Source organism: Aquarana catesbeiana, linkage group LG04 (genome assembly GCF_042186555.1).
Source record: "Aquarana catesbeiana isolate 2022-GZ linkage group LG04, ASM4218655v1, whole genome shotgun sequence".
NCBI classification, from domain to species: Eukaryota; Metazoa; Chordata; class Amphibia; order Anura; family Ranidae; genus Aquarana; species Aquarana catesbeiana.
This window is the reverse complement of record NC_133327.1, coordinates 56,647,691-56,669,616: the sequence shown is the minus strand read 5'-3', so window position 1 is coordinate 56,669,616 and position 21,926 is coordinate 56,647,691. Positions and strand designations below refer to the sequence as shown.

Below are 21,926 nucleotides of genomic sequence, written 5' to 3'. Positions count from 1 at the left end.
GCCCTGAATGACAAGATTCCAGCCCTGCCTTGGTCCAATCAGATGCCGGTGACATTACTTCCTGTTCCATGGGGCATGCTGATCTGTGTGGAGCTTCCTGGTTCCTTTGCTCCTGGAGAAAAACACTGTGATCCATTCCAGCCAGCTGCTCAATCCTTTCCAGCTATCTGGAACAGAGGTGGGACCCACAGAGCCATGTGGAATGCCAGGACTACACTTTACTTTCACAAGCATGCATCTTCTATCATCTTGTGTTTTTAATCTTATCCTATTAAAGTCATCATTTTAATACTACACTCAGGTCGGCGCCTCCCCCTCCCTGTTTTTTCCTTATAGAGATAGTGAGAACAGAGGATGTAAAATAAATAGGATTGTGTAGATTGGTGTTATTGTCAAATGTTGCCTTTTGCATTCAAATGCATTACTGTTCAATCATATGCGGTAAAACATGCAGTATATGCATCTTAGCAGGACCTGCTTTGTCTAAAGAAATGCAATGCAAATCACAACAGTACAAATTAAGCCTCAAATCTGTTAACCACACTACACCGCTGCTGACCTTTGTAGGCTTTAAAAACTGTTATCAACTTTTGGCACTCTTCAGTGATATTATCTTCTATTGTTCTCTTCCCCATCCCAAAATCTCGCAGTGTAGAAAGAGTGAATCGTCTCATGGCTTTCCAGTTATTACCATTAGAAAATATAAGACCTAAGAAAAAATAAAATAAAGAAAAGTTTTGAAGAAAAAATAAAATAAAATATAACACATATGTAGCACTACCTCTGCAGGGGCTGCTGGTAACTCCTGCATAGCCAAGCAACAAGCATTTTTCCACTTGCATCCAGACACAAGAAAACAGTCTCTGAGCTGGGTATTTTTGTTTTATTAGGGGTAATAACTTGGATGGGGTAAAGGGATTATGGGATGCCTAACTTGACCGGAACAATGAATGGTGACAACTTGTACAGAACTATGTACAGAATCCTAGACTGTTCTCCTCCATGGACACCATCAGTCCTTAAAGCAGAGTTCAGCCTGGGAAAAAAAAAATTAAAAGTCAGCAGCTACAAATACTGTAGCTGCTGATTTTTAATATAAGGACACTTACCTGTCCAGGGAGCCCGCAATGTTGGTACCCCAGCCGATCTTTGGATCGTCTCCCGGGTGCTGCTGCTGCCATTCCTGTTAAGGGAACCAGGCAGTGAAGACTTTCAGCCTCACTCCTGGTTTCCTACTGTGCATACGCGAGTCCTGCTGCGTGTTCTGAATGGTCCCTGCTGTCTTCTGGGACCAGTGTGTCTCCCAGAAGACAGTAGGGGGAAGGAGGAGGGGCCGGACATTGCAGAAGCAGATACCTGAATTTGACAGGTATTTGCTCCCCCCTGAAAGGTGCCAAATGTGGCATCCGGGGGTGGGAGGGGGAGATGGGGAGGAATCTGATCAGCGGAAGTTTCATTTCTGGGTGGAACTCCGCTTTAACAATCAAAAATACAAAAGGTCCCTTGAGGACTAGGAGCTCTCGATCCCCTTTAGGAAATAGCACAGTATGTTGTAAGCTGCATACAGGAGTATCTCCTCTCCTTTGTAGAACTGCTCCAAGCTCTATGGCCTGCATAAACTACCAGTCCACCTGGCTGTTCCGAAAATCTCGCAGGGCAAGGGATAGGAATGGTTAAGCACAGCGCTGTCCATCTGAAAGCTTGCTACTTGTGGCAGTCTCTCCCCTTGTGAATCCCTGGGTGTGCTGATGTACCCACTCTGTTCTCTTTGCTCCCTGCTGCTCCTCAGGCAAGAATCCTTCTCAAACTGAGACGCTGATATGATCTTCCCAAGCTAGCCCGTGCCCAACCTGGAGGCAGACCCAGGGGTCCCTCTGACAGCCCCCTCAGCACTCCATCTTCCACCCGACTCCCTTGGCATGGTTCTCCCATATTTAAGGGCTAACTCAACAACCATGCCTGTTTGACACACCGCCGCTGGCGTGTGTGTCCACGTCCTCTGGTAAGAGTATCTATCCCTCTCCCCTGGTGGTGGAAGCACAATCCCAGGTGTTTGAATAACACCGCAACATCACTACTCTCAGGATCGTTTGATATGCACGTGGAAGAGCATATTATGTCATTCAGTGTTTGATGGACTTTGCATCATGATTATGTGCATTAAAGGGGCATTTTATTCAAAAAGCAATTTGTTAATACATTACTCTTCTGCTTTTTATGTTTGATTGATATCATAACTATCTGATGTGTAAAGCACTGATTCTATGATGCCTCTATTAATATTTGACCAGCACAGTTAATTTTATAAATTTTTTGCACTATCATTACTGTGTGTTATTTCTCGTCAACCGGTTTCATTTTTGGTTATTGTATACACTTATAGCACTGCACTTCTGCCTTATATTTTTTGTTTACAATTAGTCTTCTTGTTTAGTGCTGGCAGCTTCTCACTTTGGTATTCAGTCATTTCTTTTCACCATTAGCACAGTATTTTTCCTCCATTTAATTTCATACAGTGTACAAGTTTATTTGTTTGGAAGGATAGATAGCTTGTACATTGTAAGCATATTTAGTAACATCTGTCTTGTACTGATTTTCTAAAATTGGAATAGTTTGTATATGCAGCCTTTTTAGTAAAAGCACCTTAATACACTACAGAGCTTTAATTGCTTCCTTGGGTTTACAGAAAAAACCTTAATAGATGCAAAGCAAAATAGTGACCACCATTCATAATTGCAGATAGGACTATAGTATACAGTATATCAGTTTTTTTTTGGTTATCTCATACAGATATCATTCTGTCCTTGCTACATGTTTCCCTGTGTGTAATTCGACATGCAGCAAAACCCTCCTATTCTGCAATAAGCCAGACTGAGTGTAATCTTGAAGCTTTATTAACAAAATAGGGTGGAGTGGAACTATTAAGAAAAAACTAAGAAAGATACATATAAACAGTATGTAAAATGTACTGAAAATACAATGAATAAGCTAGACTGTGCATGGTAGCAAATGATTCATACTAGCTATGCTGTATTTAAGGGATGCAAGTTTTAGTCCACCATGTGCTCTGATATCTGGTTCCTTGTTTCAGTCTCTAAGATGTAGTCTGAGCTCCCAGGATGCACCTGTTTCTTTTCCTTAGAGTGAAGAATGATTGGAACTTTTGTTAACCACTTCTGGACTGCCCCACGCAGACACTCCTTCGTTAAGTCACCTGGGCCTGGGGTACAAGCGTGGGCACGCCGGCGACCCATTCCCGCTGTAATTGGACACAGCAGGAGCTAATCAGCTGATCTGCCGGGACTCGACGATCGTTCTGAGGAGAGGCAGAATGGCCTGCTATTCAACAACAGCTGGGAACTACAGGAACCACCCATGCTCTGGAGACTTTCCCGTGGCGGTGATCTCCCCTTGGTCTTCTGAATCAACAGTCGTGACGTGGACCATAGAAGATAGATCCCCCTTGAGATCCGGGGTTTCTAGGACCAACCACCGTCCATCAAGGATCTCAGAGCCTGCTAGATTCGGTGTCACCGGCATCCGAATCCATTCCTGTCAGTAAGCGTATTCCATCTATTTCCATTTCATGATCGTATAACCTATGATATACAGAGGAGAAGATTCCTACACCAGTCCAATATTTATATCCAGCCTATGTTTGGGACTTTCCGGTGTTCGATTCATAGTCATATACTGGGACATTATTGTATCTCACCTAACACCCTTAATTTCGTATCATGTTACATGTGTTTCATCTACGTGTTTTTTTGTAATGGCCACCATTACTGATGTGTTTTCCACTATTTGCTATCATCATTAGCGCTGCATTTCATTTTTATTTCTGTTTATAATATTGGCCATATTTTATGTAGCTGCTTTTTTGTATTGGGTTAGCGCAGCGTTATTTGCACTTTCGTTTAGACATATCAGAAATATAAAGAGTTGGGGTAACAAACGCTTTAATGATTATCCTGTTGGAGGCAGAATACTCCCCACCTGGTATCAACGGATACCACTATTTGGGTCCTCAGCAAGAAACAGAAGAATGAGATCAGACACTGGTCTGAGGAACACCTTTGCTTCCTTGTTCCTGTGAAATTTAACTTTCATCTTTCTGACTCTCCTATCTTCACTTGGAAGAGTTTAGGTGATAAGGCCTAGAGGCCACTCATTCCTTTGGGATTGACAGTCCATCTCCCGAGCATATGTTTCATATTGCATAGTGCCGATGATGAACTAACCCTTTGACAGTGGTGCCAGCCTTTGCAGTCGTAGTCACTTGCATGGGTGTCACATTTTAAAGGAATGAGCTATATGGATGAGGCAAGTAATAGTAATAGCAATGAGTGATTTCCAGGTTGAGAATCTGTCAAATCTGTGGGATTTAAGCTGAGTGTCAGAAGAGTGGAGATCTCAGGGTGGATTTCAAAATCTGAGTCTGGATCTATCAGCTCAATTGTGTCACTGTCAGGATCGATCTGTTCTATGCTGTACACGAACGCAGGTCCTGTAAACCATGTTGTTTCATTAGGATGACATGCAGGGAATGCTCTTTTAACATGTTCTGCAGGGTTATGGTCAGTAGATACACAATGCCATTGTGTTGGACAGGTGGATCTCCTAATCCTTAGGACACTGTTATTGACATAAACATAGAATTATCCTAACACCACCTTGCTGTAAGTGCATAGTTGCCAACATTGTAAAAAAAAATTTCGGGACACTTTTTTGGCTAATTTGTACACTATAATTAGGGGGCGGGGCATGCGTTTGTAGGCGTGGCATAGGTACAAGAAAAAATGCGCCGCGCATTGGATGTGGTTTACACAAAATAGTGGGCGTGGCTTAAATGGGCGTGGCTCAAATTGGGTGTGGTTAGAGTCTGAGATGAATGAGGGATGGAGAGGGAAAGGGGGAAAGGGGGGTAGCGGGAGAGGGATGGAGGGACAGCAGACCCAGATCCTACACCACAATAGCAATGTATATTCCAGAGTTTACCAATCAGCAGATAAATATACTCCAAACACCTGGTGTTGGCACGTCAATCATTCCGGCACATGGTTGTTATGGTGTCAGGATGATTGAAGCGCATTATTTCTATTATTACTTTGTAATATAAAATTAAATCATTCAACTCACCATAATGCAGAATCAGTGGGACCCCTGAGCGTGTCGCCTGCCACCAGATGCCATCAGGTTCCGCCAGCAGAGTCCGTCCTTACATCAGGTGCCCCCAGCAGAGTCTGTCCTTACATCAGGTGCCCCCAGCAGAGTGCCTCCTTCCATCAGGTGTCCCCAGTACAGTACCTCTTACATCAGGTGTCCTCAGTGGAGTGCCTCTTACATCAGATGTCCTCAGCGGAGTGCTTTATACATCAGGTGTCCCCAGTGGAGTGCTTCTTACATCAGGTGTCCCCAGCGGAGTGCTTCTTACATCAGGTGTCCCCAGCGGAGTGCCTCTTACATCAGGTGTCCCCAGCGGAGTGCCTCTTACATCAGGTGTCCCCAGCGAAGTGTTGGCTGCAGATGGATTGTTGGCTGCAGTCTAGCTACATCTTCTCAAGAGTGGTGACAAGGGGGAGAGGTGTGTGGGTGGAGGCATGGTGACTTGGGGTGTTACAAGCTGACTTGGGGAAGGGTGGAGGCATGGTGGTGATTTGGGGGTGCAGGCATGATGGTGACTAGGCTGGAGGGGGTGCAGGCATGATGGTGACTAGACCGGAGGGGGTGCAGGCATGGTGGTGACTTGGGGGAGGGGGTGCAGGCATGGTGGTGACTTGGGGGAGGGGGTGCAGGCATTGGGGGAGGGGAATGCAGGCATGGTGTTGACATGGGGGGGAGGCGGGTGCAGGCATGGTGTTGTCATGGGGGGGAGGCAGGTGCAGTCATGGTGTTGACATGGGGGAGGAGGGTGCAGGTATGATGGTGACATGGGGGAACAGGTATGGTGATGACATGGGGGAGTGGGGCAAGTATGGTGGTGACATGGGGGGAGGGGGCTGCAGGTATGGTGGTGACATGGGGGGAGGGGGTTGCAGGTATGGTAGTGATATGGGGGGAGGGGGTGCAGGTATAGTGGCGACATGGGGGGAAAAGGTATAGTGATAACATGGGGGAGGGGGTGCAGGTATGGTGGTGATATGGGGGGGCAGGTATGGTGGTGATATGGGGGGAGGGGGCTGCAGGTATGGTGGTGATATGGGGGAGGGGGTTGCAGGTTATGGTGGTGACACGGGGAGAGGGGGGAAGCAGGTTATGGTGGTGACACGGGGGGAGGGGGGAAGCAGGTATGGTGGTGACACGGGGGAGGGGGGAAGCAGGTATGGTGGTGACACGGGGGGGGGGGTGCAGGCATGGTGGTTGCACGGGGGAAGCAGGTATGGTGGTGACATGGGGGAGGGGGGAAGCAGGTATGGTGGTGACACGGGGGAGGGGGGAAACAGGTATGGTGGTGACACGGAAGGAGGGGGGAAGCAGGTATGGTCGTGATACGGGGGAGGGGGGAAACAGGTATGGTGGTGACATGGGGAGAGGGGGTGCAGGTATGGTGGTGACACGGGGGGGGTTGCAGGTATGGTGGTGACACGGGGGAGGGGGGAAACAGGTATGGTGGTGACATGGGGGGACGGGGTGTAAGGGGAGCCAAGACCATCAGTGCATTGTCCCCAGCCAGTGACGCCCCGGTCCTTCCATCAGTGTGACTGTGTCCCCGCTCATCGCAAGGGGGGAGCCAGGACCATCAGTGCATTGTCCCCAGCCAGCGAGCCCCGGTCCTTCCATCAGTGGTGCTCGTCGGACACACGGGGCGGAGCGGAGGGTCAGCGGCGGCAGTGGGTGGAGACTGAACATTTCCTTGTGTTCAGTGGAGAGCAGGGAGGGGTCGCCAATCCCTGTAGCCAATAGGCTTCAGTGTACAATAGAATTTTCTATTTGTACACTGAAGAGAGAAGCCAATTGGCTGCCCCTCTCCTCTGCACTGAACACAAGGGGAAACAACACTCGTAGAGGCGACGGCGGCCATTTTTGTGTAGTCATTGCCGTTTTTTGCCAAAACCATTCCCGATTTTCTCGGGACAAAACCAAAATCCCGGGAAAACAATCAGGCCAAGCTTAAATCGGGATTGTCCCGGGAAAAATCGGGACTGTTGGCAACTATGTAAGTGTAGAAATCAGCGTCGTTAAAGTCAATGTCCATTTCTGATGCAATAAGTTCAGCTAGCTCAACAACTAACACTGCAGCACAGAGTTCTAGTCTAGTTATGGTGTTCAAGGTGTGGAGCCAGTTTTGCTGTGCCCATGACAAATCCTATGCGGTGTTGAACTGTAACGACTACAGTTTTTAAGTAGGCAGTGGCAGCTATTGCTTTGACAGAAGCATCAGAGAATATGTTAAGCTTTTGGCTTTGTACTTCTGTAGAGGGTACAGGAGCTCATGGGCGTGAAACACACAGATCAGATAAGGCTGTAAACAGTGGCGGCTGATGCTCAAAATTTTTTGGGGGGCGCAAACAAATTGAAAAATTCTGAAAAACCTTCAATTGCAGCCTTATTGTGCCCATCAATTGCAGCCTCACTGTGCCCATCAATTGCAGCCACTGTGCCATCAAAACGCAGCCACTGTGCCCATCAAAAGCAGCCACTGTGCCCATAATACGCAGCCACTGTGCCCATAATATGCAGCCACTGTGCCCATAATACGCAGCCACTGTGCGCATCAAATACCGCCACTCTGACCCCCCTGCCCACTTGCCATCTACCCGACACTTACCCCATATTGGTGGGGCAGCGGGTGACGGTGGCGAGCTGTGTCCTCCAAGCCTCTCCTCCCCTCTTCTCCTCCTGATAGGTGTCCAATCGCAGGGCCTGTTGTGTCAGCCAATCAGGTGACGGGTAACATACCCGCGCTTTCTGATTGGCGGAGAGGCGGTTCAATGTTAGAAAGGCGAATATTCATTCTCTTTTCTAAAACATCTGGGTAAACTGCGAGTGCAATGCTTTGCACTCCGAGTTCACCTTTATTGAAGCCTATTAGAGCCTATGGCTCTAATCAAGTGCCTCAAAAATACACCCCCCGCCGCTGCAATTCAGGTGCCCTGCATCTGAAAGGGGCTGGACTCCTGAATAGATGGTGGCGGAGGTGGTCATGGATAGATGCTATGCATGAATCTATCCATTATTCATATAGGGGGGTGGCTGGAGAGAGGGGGCGGCACCTGTGCGCCTTAAATGGATGCATTGCCACTGGCTGTCAGAGAATTTTTCTACTCTACCCAAGAGTTACTTTTATCAAGGAGCAGTGGGGCATCCCAGTCAGATGTTTCATGAGTTAAGTTTCTAAGCAGTGCTTTACCTTGAATGGTAACAGGGGCTGCAAATCCTAATGGATAATACAGGCTATGAATTGTGGACAAGATGCCTCTGCGAGTGAAAGGTTTTCTCCTTTGTGCTTATTTGGATGGTAAATTTCAAGTCCTATAGCAGACCAAGACTGCGTTGTACAGGTAAAGACTCTGTCCCTAAGTCTAAGTCTCTTAGATCATTAGCGTGGTCTTGGGAAGGGAAAGCTTCCATTACTTCTTTACTGTTGGAAGCAATCTTGTGAAGCCTGAGATTGCATTTGCTGTATTCTTTTTAGGAGACTAATTGCAGACTCATTGGAAGGTAGAGACATTTATACAGTCATCTACACAAAAGTCCTTTTCTATGAATTTTCTGGCATACTCAGGCTCACCCTCTTGAGGAGAACATTCGTAGATAGCAACTGCAGGAGAAGGGCTGTTGCCAAAGATGTGTACTCTCATGTGGTACTCAATGATGTCTTTGGATGGGTCATTATCTCTAAACAAAAGAAATCTTAAAGCGGGGTTCCACCCAAATTTTGAACAATATCTGCATGTATTCTCTTCCTTGCCTAGATGCTGACATGCCGTTTAAAAAAATTTAAATCGCAGTAATTACCTTTTATTTTTCTATTCTTCTTTGCACTTCCTGGTTGTCCTCCCGTGGGAGTAGGCATGTTTCTAGCCTCTCCCAGACTCCACACAGTCTCCTGGGAGCTAGTCTCAGGCTTCCCAGGATGCCACTGAGCATGTGCGGGAACAAGCGGTGAATGCTGGGAGCACAGCATTCACCGCATCCAGGAAATAAATGCTTGTGGGCTTCAAATGCCCACAATGAAGATGGAAACCGCCTGCAGTGAATAATATAAGTTATTCTTTCCGACGAAATCTGACACAGGCGGACATATTACACACAATATGTGAGTATGTAATGCTGAGAAGAAAAGTTTGTGAACGAACTCAAAAAAAAAAAAAAACGATAGATAGGTGGACCCCCGCTTTAAGAAGTTTCTGTTTTTCTCTCTGGCAATGAAGCAATGGAACATCTGTTGGATGTCAGCTATGTAGGCAACAGAGTCTTTGTGAAAGCGTAGGAGCTCCCCCAGTAGTTTGTTATTGAGGTCTGGCGCTGTCAAGAGGACACCTTCAAATTTGGCACTAGAGTCAAATGCTACTCTGTTCTGGCCTGGCTTCTTAGGGTGGTATACTCCAAATATTGGTCGGTACCAGCACTACTCAGGGTTTTTAACAGAGGGGTTATTTCTGCATGGCCATTCTCAAATATTTTCTCCATGAAAGAAAAAAAGTGGTCTCATCTCTGGCTTTCTTTGAAAATTACATTGAAGAGAAGATAAACACCTTTGTACTTGTTCTCTGTTATTAGGCAGGCATCACTTCTGTGGTCTGAAGGGAAGAGGTACGACCCAGCTGTTTGTGCCATCTTTGACTAGTCCCTGCTCCAAGAAGAGTTTGTCCTCAATAGACATTGCCACCTGATTGCCCTCTTTTGTTCTTTGAAAGACACTGCACCCTAAATGGTCTTAGTCACTTTCACAGGCAAGGTTCTTACTAGAGGGGCCTATGAAAGGACAAGTTGGTGTATAGCATTGCTTTATGGACTAATAAGATATCTCTCCCAAGGAGTAGGCTTATCTGAGCCTGGGGATCAGGTTCTGGTATCAAGTATGCTATGTGTGTTTCAAGTGTGGGTGATGTACTGCTGCATCTGGTGTAGGAATTTCATATCTGTTATCAGGGATCTGATTGCATTCAATAAGAGTTGGTAAGAACAGACATGTTTGTCCATCAATAGACTCGACTAGGTAGCCAGATGCTCTCCTTCCTGCCGTCATGACTATTCCCACAAAAGTTATTAAAGAGTAGGTAATGTTGGAGCCTTTAATGCCGAATATGATCATCAAGAACTGCATAAAGCTTAATGGCTTTGTTCCTTTGGCCTGCTGGATAAACTCTGACTAAACAGATTTTGGAGCAGGACCTGCCCCCTATGGTTCCTTTGCAGACCTCTGTGCATGGTGAAGTGACCTTTGGTGTAGTTGTAGCAGTGTGTTCGTCCTCCACGCCATGCTCACTAGTGCCGTTTGTGCATTGTAAAGTCCATGGGGCTGGCCCTGGGCATAAAGCTATGTTGTGTTGTGATCTGAGCAGTGAGATGTTGATGAGCAACACTTGTAGCAGATGTTGTTCTCCTTCAGGAAGGTTTTGCAATCCCTCTGTGGACTTCCCTCTGAAGGCTTTGAACTTTAAAAGAGGATGTGCATTCCGGTGAAAAGGACACTGCTTTCCAGGATCTTTGTCTCTGAGTTAGAGGAGCTAGCAGACCTGTGAAAAGAACCTGAAGAAGTCACATTAGTTTTGTGTACTGCTCCTGGAGGTTTGCAAGGGTTCAGTCCTGTAGGAGTAGCACATGACAATGTGAAGTCAAAACTAGGATCATTTCTCGTTTTCGCTTGCTGGCTTACAAAGTCCACAAAAACAGAGGAAGGGGGGGAATGGAACATTATACTGTCTTTTATATTTGGAGTCACGTGTGATCCACTGCTCTTGTTATAGGGTAGCTTTTTACAATGGGGTTGACATCTCTGGTTGTGTCAAAGAAGGAAAGTCCTTGTAACTCCCTTTTGGCTTTGGCTATCTGAAGTTCCATTAGTAAGTCATTTAGTTCCCTGAGTTTCTGATAAGCCTTGTTAGGTATCTTGGAAAAGTTATTGAGTCTCTTGAAGAGTGCATTTTCTATTGCTTCTGCTGAGCCATAACATTCCAGTCCATTCCAGATCATTTTAAGGCCAGTGTCTGGGTAGTTTATATTTAATGTTCTGATTTGACTGGTATGTTCGACTGACTAACTTGCAAGCCATTTGATCAGGAGGTCTATCTCTTCACTAGTCTCTAAGCCTCTGATAGTGTTTTGGAAAGAAGATTGCCAGGCTCTGTAACTTTCAGGGCGGCCGTTTAACTTTTCAAGTCCTTTTGTGACTAATTTGCGTTGTGCAAATAACTTGGGTCTATCGTGGCTTGACTAGCTGGCTGTGTATTACTATGGTGGAAAGTTGGTGTGTGATCATACCTTTTAAGAGTTTTTGGTTTAACTGAGTCCTTAGCATACCGTTCTGAGGTGAAGGCAGAACCTGGAGGATAATTTGAAGGTTCTGGTGCCTTGCATGTAAGATGTCTGTCATGAAAGTTTTCACTTTGCTTGGAACACTCTTGTTTGCAGAGTTGAGACTTGTCGTTGACTTGAGGTTGTGCTATATAGCATCCTCTGTTTGTCTCCTTGACATAGTCTTTGTTGCTCCTTGGCCAGGAGTGTTGATAGATGCAGTCCGAATTGCATTGTAGAGGATCTTGAGGTTTAGCTTCTGGACCGAGCACACTGCTGCATCTACTATGTTCACAATCAGGATGTACAGGTAGTTCTAAGGCCTCTGCTTCGTCTATAGCGGCCACCACTTCTTTCTCTACAGTACAGTAAGCTTTTCAAGGTTAGCTTCTAGTAGGGCTTTCTGCGTTTCCAAGGATGTTTCACCTTCTCAGCCTCTAGTCTTGCTCTCTTGGCCTCTAAGCATGCCTCTTGTCGCACCATCTCAGCCTGTAAATGTGCTTCTTGTTGAACCTTCTCAGCCCCTAATCGTACTTCTTTTTGCACCTTCTCAGCTTCTAATCGCGCTCTCTTTTTTTATCTGTATTTCTTGCTCAGCAAAGGCTGCTATGGCTTTTGCTGATTCAGCTTTCGCACAAGTGATAGCAAGTGCATAACTTGCGAATGAGTATTGAGAGGAACCAGAGACTTGGGACCATGTTTTAAGTGAAGATGCATGACTCTGCGACATATTGCTTGTGGAGGTGCTTGACTGTGTAGAGACTGTTGTGTTGTCATATGCAAGTGGCTGTGCTGACAGTGTAGCAGACAGTGTAGCAGTGTTGTCACTTGCTGGGCAGCCCCTGTTTTTAGCAGCTGCTGTTTCACTGTTCTGTCCTCGCTACATGTTTCCCTGTGTGTCACTCAACATGCAGCTAAACCCTCTTATTCTGCAGTAATGCACACTGAGTATAATCTTTAATAAAAAAACAGGGCAGGGTGAAACTTTTAAGGAAATCAAATAAAGATACATATAATCGGTATGTAAAATATACAGAAAATACAATAAATAAACTAAGCTGTTCATTGTAGCAAATGATTCATACCAGCAATGCTGCATTTAGGGGTTGTAAATGGATGCAAGTTTTAGTCCAACATGTGCTCTGATAGCTGGTACCTTCATTTAGTCTCTAAGATGGAGTCTGAGCTCCCAGGATGCACCTGTTTCTTTTCCTTAGACTAAAGAATGATGGAAACATTTGTTAAAGCTGAACAGTTTTCTATTTCTGCAAAAACACTAAATTTACCATCGGGTCCATCTTGTGGTGAAATCTAATACTGCAGGCAAAGCAACTTAATGATTACCCTGTTGGAGGCAAAACAGATATCCTTACATATTTCTTGGGTCTCTCCTGCTTCTTCGGAAGAAGTAGGAAGGACACGAGAAATGCAAAATTTTATGAGTTATCCAAAAACCATATACATTACAGTCCTATGTGCACTTACGAAGGGTGGTCACTTAATGTATTTAAACATTATGTTATATTTCTAGGGAAACACAATGGGCTTCCATTGTTTTTATTGTGAAAAAACGTGTCCAAAATAGAATAAATTATGTATTCTTGTACTTAAGTAATGGAAATTGTAAAGCTTGCAGATGTTTGAAATACATGACCGCTTTTTGAGAAATATTATGTTAAAATACAGCATCATTTACAGAGTTATTCTCATGTTAAGTGGGATTTCCTGCCTTCTGCTGTGTTGATTGCTTACATCTATTAATTCTCATACGTAAGTGCCTTTTTTTAAAAATTCCAACTCCTGCCCACATTAAAAAAAAGGAGCTGTTCCCGCATCAAATAAGCAGCTGTGGGCTTTATATAAGGTAAAATGATAATTGTCAACTCACCCTAAAATCTGTTCACATGAACAGTGTGTAAATGCTATAGTTCTTTATATGTCAAACTGTTCATACAAGATCATATTAAATAATATATACCTACCTTGTCCCTTTATGGATATGTCCATAAAAACTGGCACATGTGGTCTTCCAGAAAACTCCTCAGCATAATTAACCAGTGCATCTTTCACTGCCTCATAGCCACACATTACAACCATCTTCTGAGGTCCTATCTGTAGGCTGTACACTGAGCCATATTTTTTAGCAAGCTGAAAGAAAAAAAATAGATATATATCATAAAAAAGAACTGTATAATCTATATTGCCACAAAGAGATTGCTCACTAAAAATATTTAAACTTAACCCTAGCCATTTTTTTTAACAATATCATTTGTAAACACCACCTATTTTTATTTCCTAATTACTGGTCTTCTGTGATGGGCTACACAAACTTTATATTTTCATCCCTTTTGCATTGATAGTGAGTGGACTGTGGAACAACTACCTGATAACACCCTATATATATATATATATATATATATATATATATATATATATATATATATATATATATATATATATAACAATGGACAATACAAATGCTTCCACTGTTGGTCAGTAGAGAAGTGCTTCCTTACATTGGTCCCCCTTAAATGAACAATCCAGTGGGGGGAATATGCCCCCTATATTGATGGTCAGTGGGAGGAAGACTCAGCCAAATAAAAAACAATATTATCAGTGATTACTTCCTGAGAGTGAAGACAGGAAGAGACATTCTGCCTGTACCATCACTGCCTCTGCTGTAAATGTTAGCACTGGAACTATGTGGGTACTTTTGGGCTGGAGATAAATCAGCCAGGAGATGTCTACAGCAGCACTGCTGGCTGGGTCCCAGGGATGAATGAAAAGATAAGGAGCACCATGCAGAGCTCATCCAATCAGTCCCTGCTTTGGTAATATTTACGCCACTGCCTGATGTCATGTCAATTTTCCTTTTCCTAGAATTGTGTCTTTGCCCACTCCAGTATACTTTATTCTATAATAATAATGTATTCTTCATTAAAAAAAAAACAAAAAAAAAACATTTACATTTTAACTGAGCATTTTTAAAGTCCAAGATCTTACCTCATTAAATGTTATATAGGGTTTATTCATATTTATAATGTGCATATTTCCAATAATAGGCAAGCGTGGTGGTCCAGGAGGATAATTTGGATGATTTTTTTTCTTCTCACAGAACCAAAAAATTGCCAGGACAACACAAGTAACAACAGAGAGGACAATTGTAACTGGATCAATTAAATACATGTTTGCAGCAAAACCTGGAGACAAATGAAAATTAGAGACTGAACTGAGCAAAAATTAGCCAAGTGGAGATTTTAGGGAGATTTACTAGCAGACATTTTCCTTGGCTCTCCTGCTTGACAAATAACAAATGATATACTGGGAGAAAAGTCCAAGGATGCCACAGACATTACACTTCCTTTCCACCTCTGTCTGTGTCATCACTAACATGCTTTGGGAGGAAACCCTTAAACGCCCTTCTGTAACTTTGTAGTTGAGGATGTGTGAGTTACTGCTGGACTTTGCAGGAAAGGGTTTTCTGTGGCTACTTTACTCATGGAGGGGCCCTAGAGTTGTTGGTAACTTTAAGGCATGATGATCCTAGCATGGGTGATGAGTGTTGTTATAAAGAAAAGTCTGTAAAATGTCCAAATGTTAGAAATCTTAAAGCGTTTGTAAAGGTGTTTTTTTTTTTTTTTTAAAATAACAAACATGTTATACTTACCTTCACTGTGCAGCTCGTTCTGCACAGAGTGGCCCCGAACCTCGTCTTCTGGGGTCCCTCGGCGGCTGTTTCAGCTCCTCCCCGCAAGCATTCACCACCTTAATGCGAGCTCCCTCGCACGGTGGTGAGTGCTTGCGGGCGCGCTCCCGTGATACAGCCGGCGGCTATAGCCGCTCACTGTATCACTCGGCCCCGCCCCCCGGCGCGCCGCGTCATCGGATGTGATTGACAGCAGCGCGAGCCAATGGCTGCGCTGCTTTCAATCCATCCACTGCAGCCAATCAGCGGCCAGGGTGAGCGGAGGAACAGATGTCGGGAACGCGAAGCTGACTTTCGAGGCGTCAGGTAAGTAAAACGGGGGGGCTGGGGGCGGCGGTTCTGTCAGAAGTTTTTTCACCTTAATGCATAGAATGCATTAAGGTGAAAAAATTTTTACCTTTACAACCCCTTTAAGTTTATTTGGAAATGTGTGTATTTAACAATACCAACATGTTTTGAGGGTTTGAACCCTTCTTCATGGTTTAATGCTTGGAACTGTTAATCAGTGCATGGTTCAGTGTGTTATTGCAGATGTGCTACAAATCCTAAAACACATCAGCTATATTGTGTACACATTTGAAAAAAAAAAACATGGTTTCTAAGTTTTAGAAAAGATTCTGAGACCTTTCTCCACGTCCTTCTGTCTCTGACATGGCACTCATCTCAATTCCTTAAGAGTACACTATTGGGCTTTATCTTGGTCAAACTTGGTGTGCTTCAGTTTGTTTTTCAAATATATTAAAACCAAACCTTTTTATTAATTCTGGATAGAGGAGGTTAAAACCAATTGTATGTCCATTGGGGATTTTACTCTTAATTTCCTGTCATATAAACACAACGGGAAGTGAGAGGAAATCTCTCCAAAATGGGAAACATTCTTATATTGAAAAGCTATACCAGAACAGATGTCTCCATTGCAAGAGTTCCCCTCACTGTTTGGTTTGGCGACAAATGTAACTTACATTTTTCATCACCTCAATGATCACCAAGACAAATAAAGATAGTGATTCTTCCCACTTGGTACACTGACAGAAATAAGAAAACATACAAGAATTCTAACCCCTTTCATACTCAATCAAAAATTAAAAAAAAACGCTTGTCTTTAGGTAACATATCAAAACAGTACAAATAAATACACATTGGCAACACTCTATAGATATACACATACAGTATATATTCAAATTCTGTGTTATGATTAGTTCAAAATAAATCCTAAAAGCCATACCATCATATTGCTTCAAATCAGTGTTGTCAGACTGCCACTCACCAAATCTTTAGGACTTCCTAATAAATGTAAGTAAAAAAAAATCACTCAATTGTCCGCTATTGGAAATCCAGGTAGACCTTCAACATCCCAAGTCAGCAAAGATTGCCTTTTCCCAGTATTTTCAAGTATCGGGGAACTAGGGGAAATAAAAAAAAAACTTGGAAAAGTGACTTATTTAACAATAAAAACAGAAAAACATGTAACTCACATCAAGCACTACCAGAGTAAAGCATTAACAGCCAAATTACTGCTGGCATAAATCATTGACTAAGCTTTATCTTACTATGTGCCAGCAGGTCAACCTCCCAGGGAATTTGGCATGGATAATGATGATTCCTCGGCTCTGGTTGATGTGTTTGGTCTGACCAGCTTCACTGAAGATGAAGCAGTGGAATGAGAATATAACATATGATCATAGACTTTAAAAGCTGTATTTTATTTTTGAAGGCTATGTTCATACCACCCCCACTCCACCTTTTTCCCTTGTCTCGCCCCTTGTGATTTTAAATGATATCATTGCAATATTTTTGCATGGAGTGACATTTTTGAGTCAGTAGGTACAATTACACCTACCATATGATCATAAAAATTTGGAAATGATGATACTTTATCTACATGGTGATGTTTGATGCTCAGTGAGAAGATTTCCATCAGCGAATATATTTTAATGCTGACAAGGTAGTTGTGCATGTTATGTATATGTCACTCGAATATGACAGTGGCTCATGTTTTATTTATATATGTTACTATTACACAAAGTCTGATTTATGTGCTTTATTGCAGATAGTGAGACCTGTTTCTTCCAACAACCCGACACACAGGGGCTCACTGCAGTCTATATGGTGTTAATATTTTGCTCACGTCATACATTTATGTTTATTGTGTGTTACATGTTTTTAATTATTTTCATACTTGCTCTGTTTGCAATTGTTATCAATAAAATGTACTAATATCATCCACCTTGCCTTTAAAGTCTGATCCAGGGCCACTTTGCCCCCACCCCTTTTCTAATATTTATCTCTCCAATACAGATGTGGCTTTAGGAGTGTTCCTCTATTTTGACTCTAAATAGCACTTACTCATGGAGTGATCTTCAAATTTAAATTTCCATTTTAAATGCAAACCTCCCTTCTTCCTTCCAGGGGAAAATATATTATCATTATAAAGATTATAATCTTCCGATCATGTTCAACTATACATAAAACTATTATAAAACACTATTTTAAAAACAAGACAATAGATCCTCGGAACTTAAACACATTTTATTCCATTCCATAAACTAAAAATTTCACATATATTGAGCAAGAAATTGGCTAAAAAAAAAAAAAACAAACAAAAAAAAACAAGAGCAAATAAAAAGACAGGAAAGGCACACAGGAATCACATATCCCACACACAAAGAGAATCACATACCACAGACACAAGTAAATGGTTAATAGAAAGTGGAAGATTGACACCTAAATCACAGTGAGGAAAATAACACAAAAGAGAATGAAAGTCACATTACTAATTCACCATTCAAAAATAACTGGTTTACTTAAAGTTTGTATTGTTCTTATTGTTCTATATCTCCTATTTCATTCTGTAGCTCTGCAAAACCAAGAAGCATGAAATTCCCTTAACCCTTTTTAATATATAAAATAATGTAATTATTTAATTATAGTTTGATACAGAGGGTAAATAGCAAATATACATTTATTTTGCACAAGTGCAATAATGTATCACCCCCTCTATTAAATAATTTATCCTTTTTTTCCCTCGTATTCTCAATGAGGAAAATTCACCATTATGATACTGGGACAAATCATTCATTAGTGGTATTATTTTTTACTAATATCATATAGATTGTCACATAAGCGATCTTTCAGTTTTCCTGTATTACATTCACTACATAATAATACACACTTAATACAATTTATTTATATAAAATGAATTAGGAAAATATTTATTTAAAATAGTGGACATAAAACTTTTCCTCCTTTCTGTATATGCTTACAATAAAAACAATTAATTATACCTGATTTATATGTGTATGTGAATGGTGCTGCGCTGTTGTAGAACTAAAATTTGAACCTGTGTAACGCAAATAAAGCTGTAAATGAAAAGGTAATACTAAAACTGTGCACAAGATAGCAGTAGAAACAGAACATCAAATACAAATGACCTTCCAAGGTGAAATTGTAAAACAAAGTTATCCAGTGCAAATAAATGTTTAGGATTGGGTGACAGGCACACTACTAAGTGGCGCGGGACACAGCTTTACTTGTGTTACTCAGGTTCAATTTTAGTTCTACAACAGCGCAGCACCATTAACATACACATATTGCTTTGGTCAAGATTCACCTATCAATGTTTGCAGCAGTTGTTTTTTTTTTTTATAGTTCCTTTCACCTTCAGTGATGGCATGGGAGTATTCCTTTATTATACCTAATTTATAGTTGCCAGTAATTATAATTTAAATCTTAACCAGCTCTCTAGATGTTTCTGTCTCAAACTTCCTTGAAGTTAAATACTGTATCTGCCAAGCGTAGGTGTTAATATTCCAAATATCTTAACCCCATTTTTAAAATATCAGAATAAACCACATCATTATACTGGTAGATATACTTTTACAATTTTCCTCACCTTATAATTAGAGATGACCAAATGCGCTTGGGTTTCATTCATGAGCCATTCTGTTAACTTATTGTACATTTTAGAAAATGGAACTTTAATCCAAACCACTCTGAACTCAATGGAGGACAAATTTTGAAAATAGTTTCTGGCTGTTTTCCAAAGTTAATAGGCAAGAGGATGGGATAGGGCATGGGGAATTTGCCCCCTTTTTTTTCTTTCTTTACTTCATGTATGAGTAATGTAGAGTGCTGTTGAGCCAAGGCAATGGGGAAGACTCTATAGCTGTGTGACAGCCAAGCGCATTTGAACTCAGTTTTCAGAGATTATTATATCTGGTAAGGAGCTTTCAATCACCGGTGGCACACTTTGGAGCACAATTTGGTTTGCAGCGTTTCACTATCAGTATTGTACAGCCTTACAGTAAATATTTCACAGGAATTGATTACAAGTTTATTCACTTTATATGGACTTTCGTTATATTCAACACACTTTTTATCCAAATTTAAACATAATATTCAAATGTATAGGGGAAATTGGCACTATTTTCTTTGTTATTTAAATGCTTTATGCTGATTAGTGCAATTGAAAGTTATATTTTTAGTTGTAAATATGCACATCTAAAGACAGTATTTAGGCTATTTTGTTTTGTTGAAATTTTCACAGGAGAGACCGCAGTCAGAATTTTAAAAATAAGATCAATTTTAGAGATTTTTTTTTTGTCTCCGAAACAAAAAAGCTAAATATTGCACGTGTCCAGTATTTGATCATTTGTACTAGGTAGCATTTTGAGCAGGACCTGAACCACCCATTGTAGAAATTGACATATGAGTGCTATATTTTGGACAAAAAAAAATATATATATATATATATGTAGCAATAACTCACGGTGGAGCTGCTGGTTTAAGCGGGCCTGTCCTCTTTGCTCTACACCATTCTTAAATTGTTCACTCCCCTTGACACAACTGTAGTGCAATGTTGAAACAATATGAGCATTAACTTTAACCCACAATATACACTTACAATTATGATTACCTCTACCTGGGTGCTGGTAGCTCCACCTGTAGGAGAAATGACAGCACTAACACAACTATTGTACTGAATAATACACATAGAGCTAGAAACAACAGTTGTCAGCGCTACATACTCCCCCTGCTCTAAATCTTTGGTCCCCAAAGATATGTAAGACCTTGTTTCTGCTACACACCTTAGCCTCTAAACGAGAACACAGGACCGTCAGGGGAGCCTCCCACCAATTCTTAGGTGTTGGAAAGCTACTCTGTGTACCCACAACTGTCACTTTAGTATGGGATACAGGTGTGCCAAGGGGTGAAGCAGGGCTCTTATTGTCCAGACTGACTGAGGAGGAACTAGGCTCATCAACGTTCCTTTTGCTGGTAATCTTGGTTTTTTCAGAACACTCACCCAATGTATCGTATGTTAGTCTCTTGGGTGGGCGAATGTTCCTCTTTTCCCTTTGTTTTTTTGGTGTGTCCCCTATTTCTGGCTGGACACCACTTTCTTCTACTTCAGTGGGAGATAAACACTCTCCAGCTCTTCCAGACAAACTCTGGAGTTTCTGGCCTGAGATACTCACTACTCTCCTCACTTGTGGGTGATGAAACACTCGCTTCAGTTTCAGGTATATTAGAGGACCATAACCAGCTAATGTCCATCTCTCTCTCCTCACTGTCTCCAGTTGTCGAAGTCCCAGACTGGGACCTAGTTACAGGCCGTTGTGCAACTTCTGATGTGGATGATAATTCCTCTTCGGGGATTATCCTGACTGCATCAGTAAGGGGCAAAAGGTGATTCCGATGCCAGGTTTTAGTTGGTCCAGCACTTCCTTCTGGCCTGATTTCAAATACTGGAAGCCCTGGGAGCTGTTTACACACAACGTATGGCTGTGATCTCCATTGATTTGCCAACTTGTGTTTGCCAGGAATACCCAAATTCCTTAGTAAGACTCGATCACCTGGTTGAAGATCTTGGACCCTTACTTTAAGGTCAAAGTTTCTCTTATTCCTGTTCTCCTGGTTTTCTGACATGGTCCGGGCCTTCTCATAAGCAACCTTCAGACTCTTTCTCAGCCTATTTGCATATCCTCGATGGGAAGCTTCTGATGTGTGATCCAGAGAAGTTCAAAAAGCCAGATCCACTGGTAACCTAGCCTCATGCCCAAACATCAGCCGATAAGGTGAATATCCTGTGACGTTACTCTTGGTGCTGTTGTATGCATGTACTAAAGTGGCAATATGCTTACTCCAGTTGGGCTTTTGCTCGGAGGTTAATGTCCCCAACATATTAAGAAGAGTTCTATTAAACCTCTCCGGCTGAGGGTCTCCTTGCGGATGACAGGGTGTAGTTCTGGATTTTTTTATCCCCAGTAAATCCAGCAACCTCCTGATGAGTGTACTCTCAAAGTCCCTTCCCTGGTCTGAGTGGATCCTCTGTGGTAAGCCGTAATGGACGAAGATGCACGGCCAATCCTTCGCATCGATGGAAGGTCATGCCCAGTCCCTCAACATCTCCCGAGGTATACAGGACAAACCTCCCCTGCGGCTTCAATCGAACTCCAGTATCCGTGAGCAGAGTCCCATATTGCACAGTATTCATCACGGTGCTTGCGGGGAACACTCTGGGTCCCACAATCGATTGCAACGCCGAAAAAGACATGGCCACACTCTGATCCTCTCAGCACAATCAAGAGGCCTCTCTTTTCCTCTGGCGCCAAACACATACACGAGTCCCACGCGGTAGCAAGAAGGGTAACTCCTCCCACTTGTTCTTCCAGTCACGTAACTCCCAAACCTTTTTCTGGCGCCCAGCGTCTACGCACTTAGAAGCAAAGTCCTGCAGTGTAACCTTTCCTCTTCCTGA

General features: G+C 42.6%; 1 protein-coding gene across 1 annotated transcript in view; it reads right to left on the bottom strand.

Moving 5' to 3' along the window:
• Positions 1 to 21,926, bottom strand: part of LOC141141157 (uncharacterized) — a 156,543-nt gene that overhangs the window by 121,744 nt on the left and 12,873 nt on the right. The window contains exons 3-6 of the mRNA XM_073628860.1: positions 16,434 to 16,569; positions 14,464 to 14,660; positions 13,443 to 13,608; positions 560 to 709 (exon numbers count right to left, since the gene is read on the bottom strand). Coding sequence (XP_073484961.1) covers positions 560 to 709; positions 13,443 to 13,608; positions 14,464 to 14,646 — 499 coding nt within the window. The 5' untranslated portion in view covers positions 14,647 to 14,660; positions 16,434 to 16,569. The remainder of the gene's footprint in view (positions 1 to 559; positions 710 to 13,442; positions 13,609 to 14,463; positions 14,661 to 16,433; positions 16,570 to 21,926) is intronic.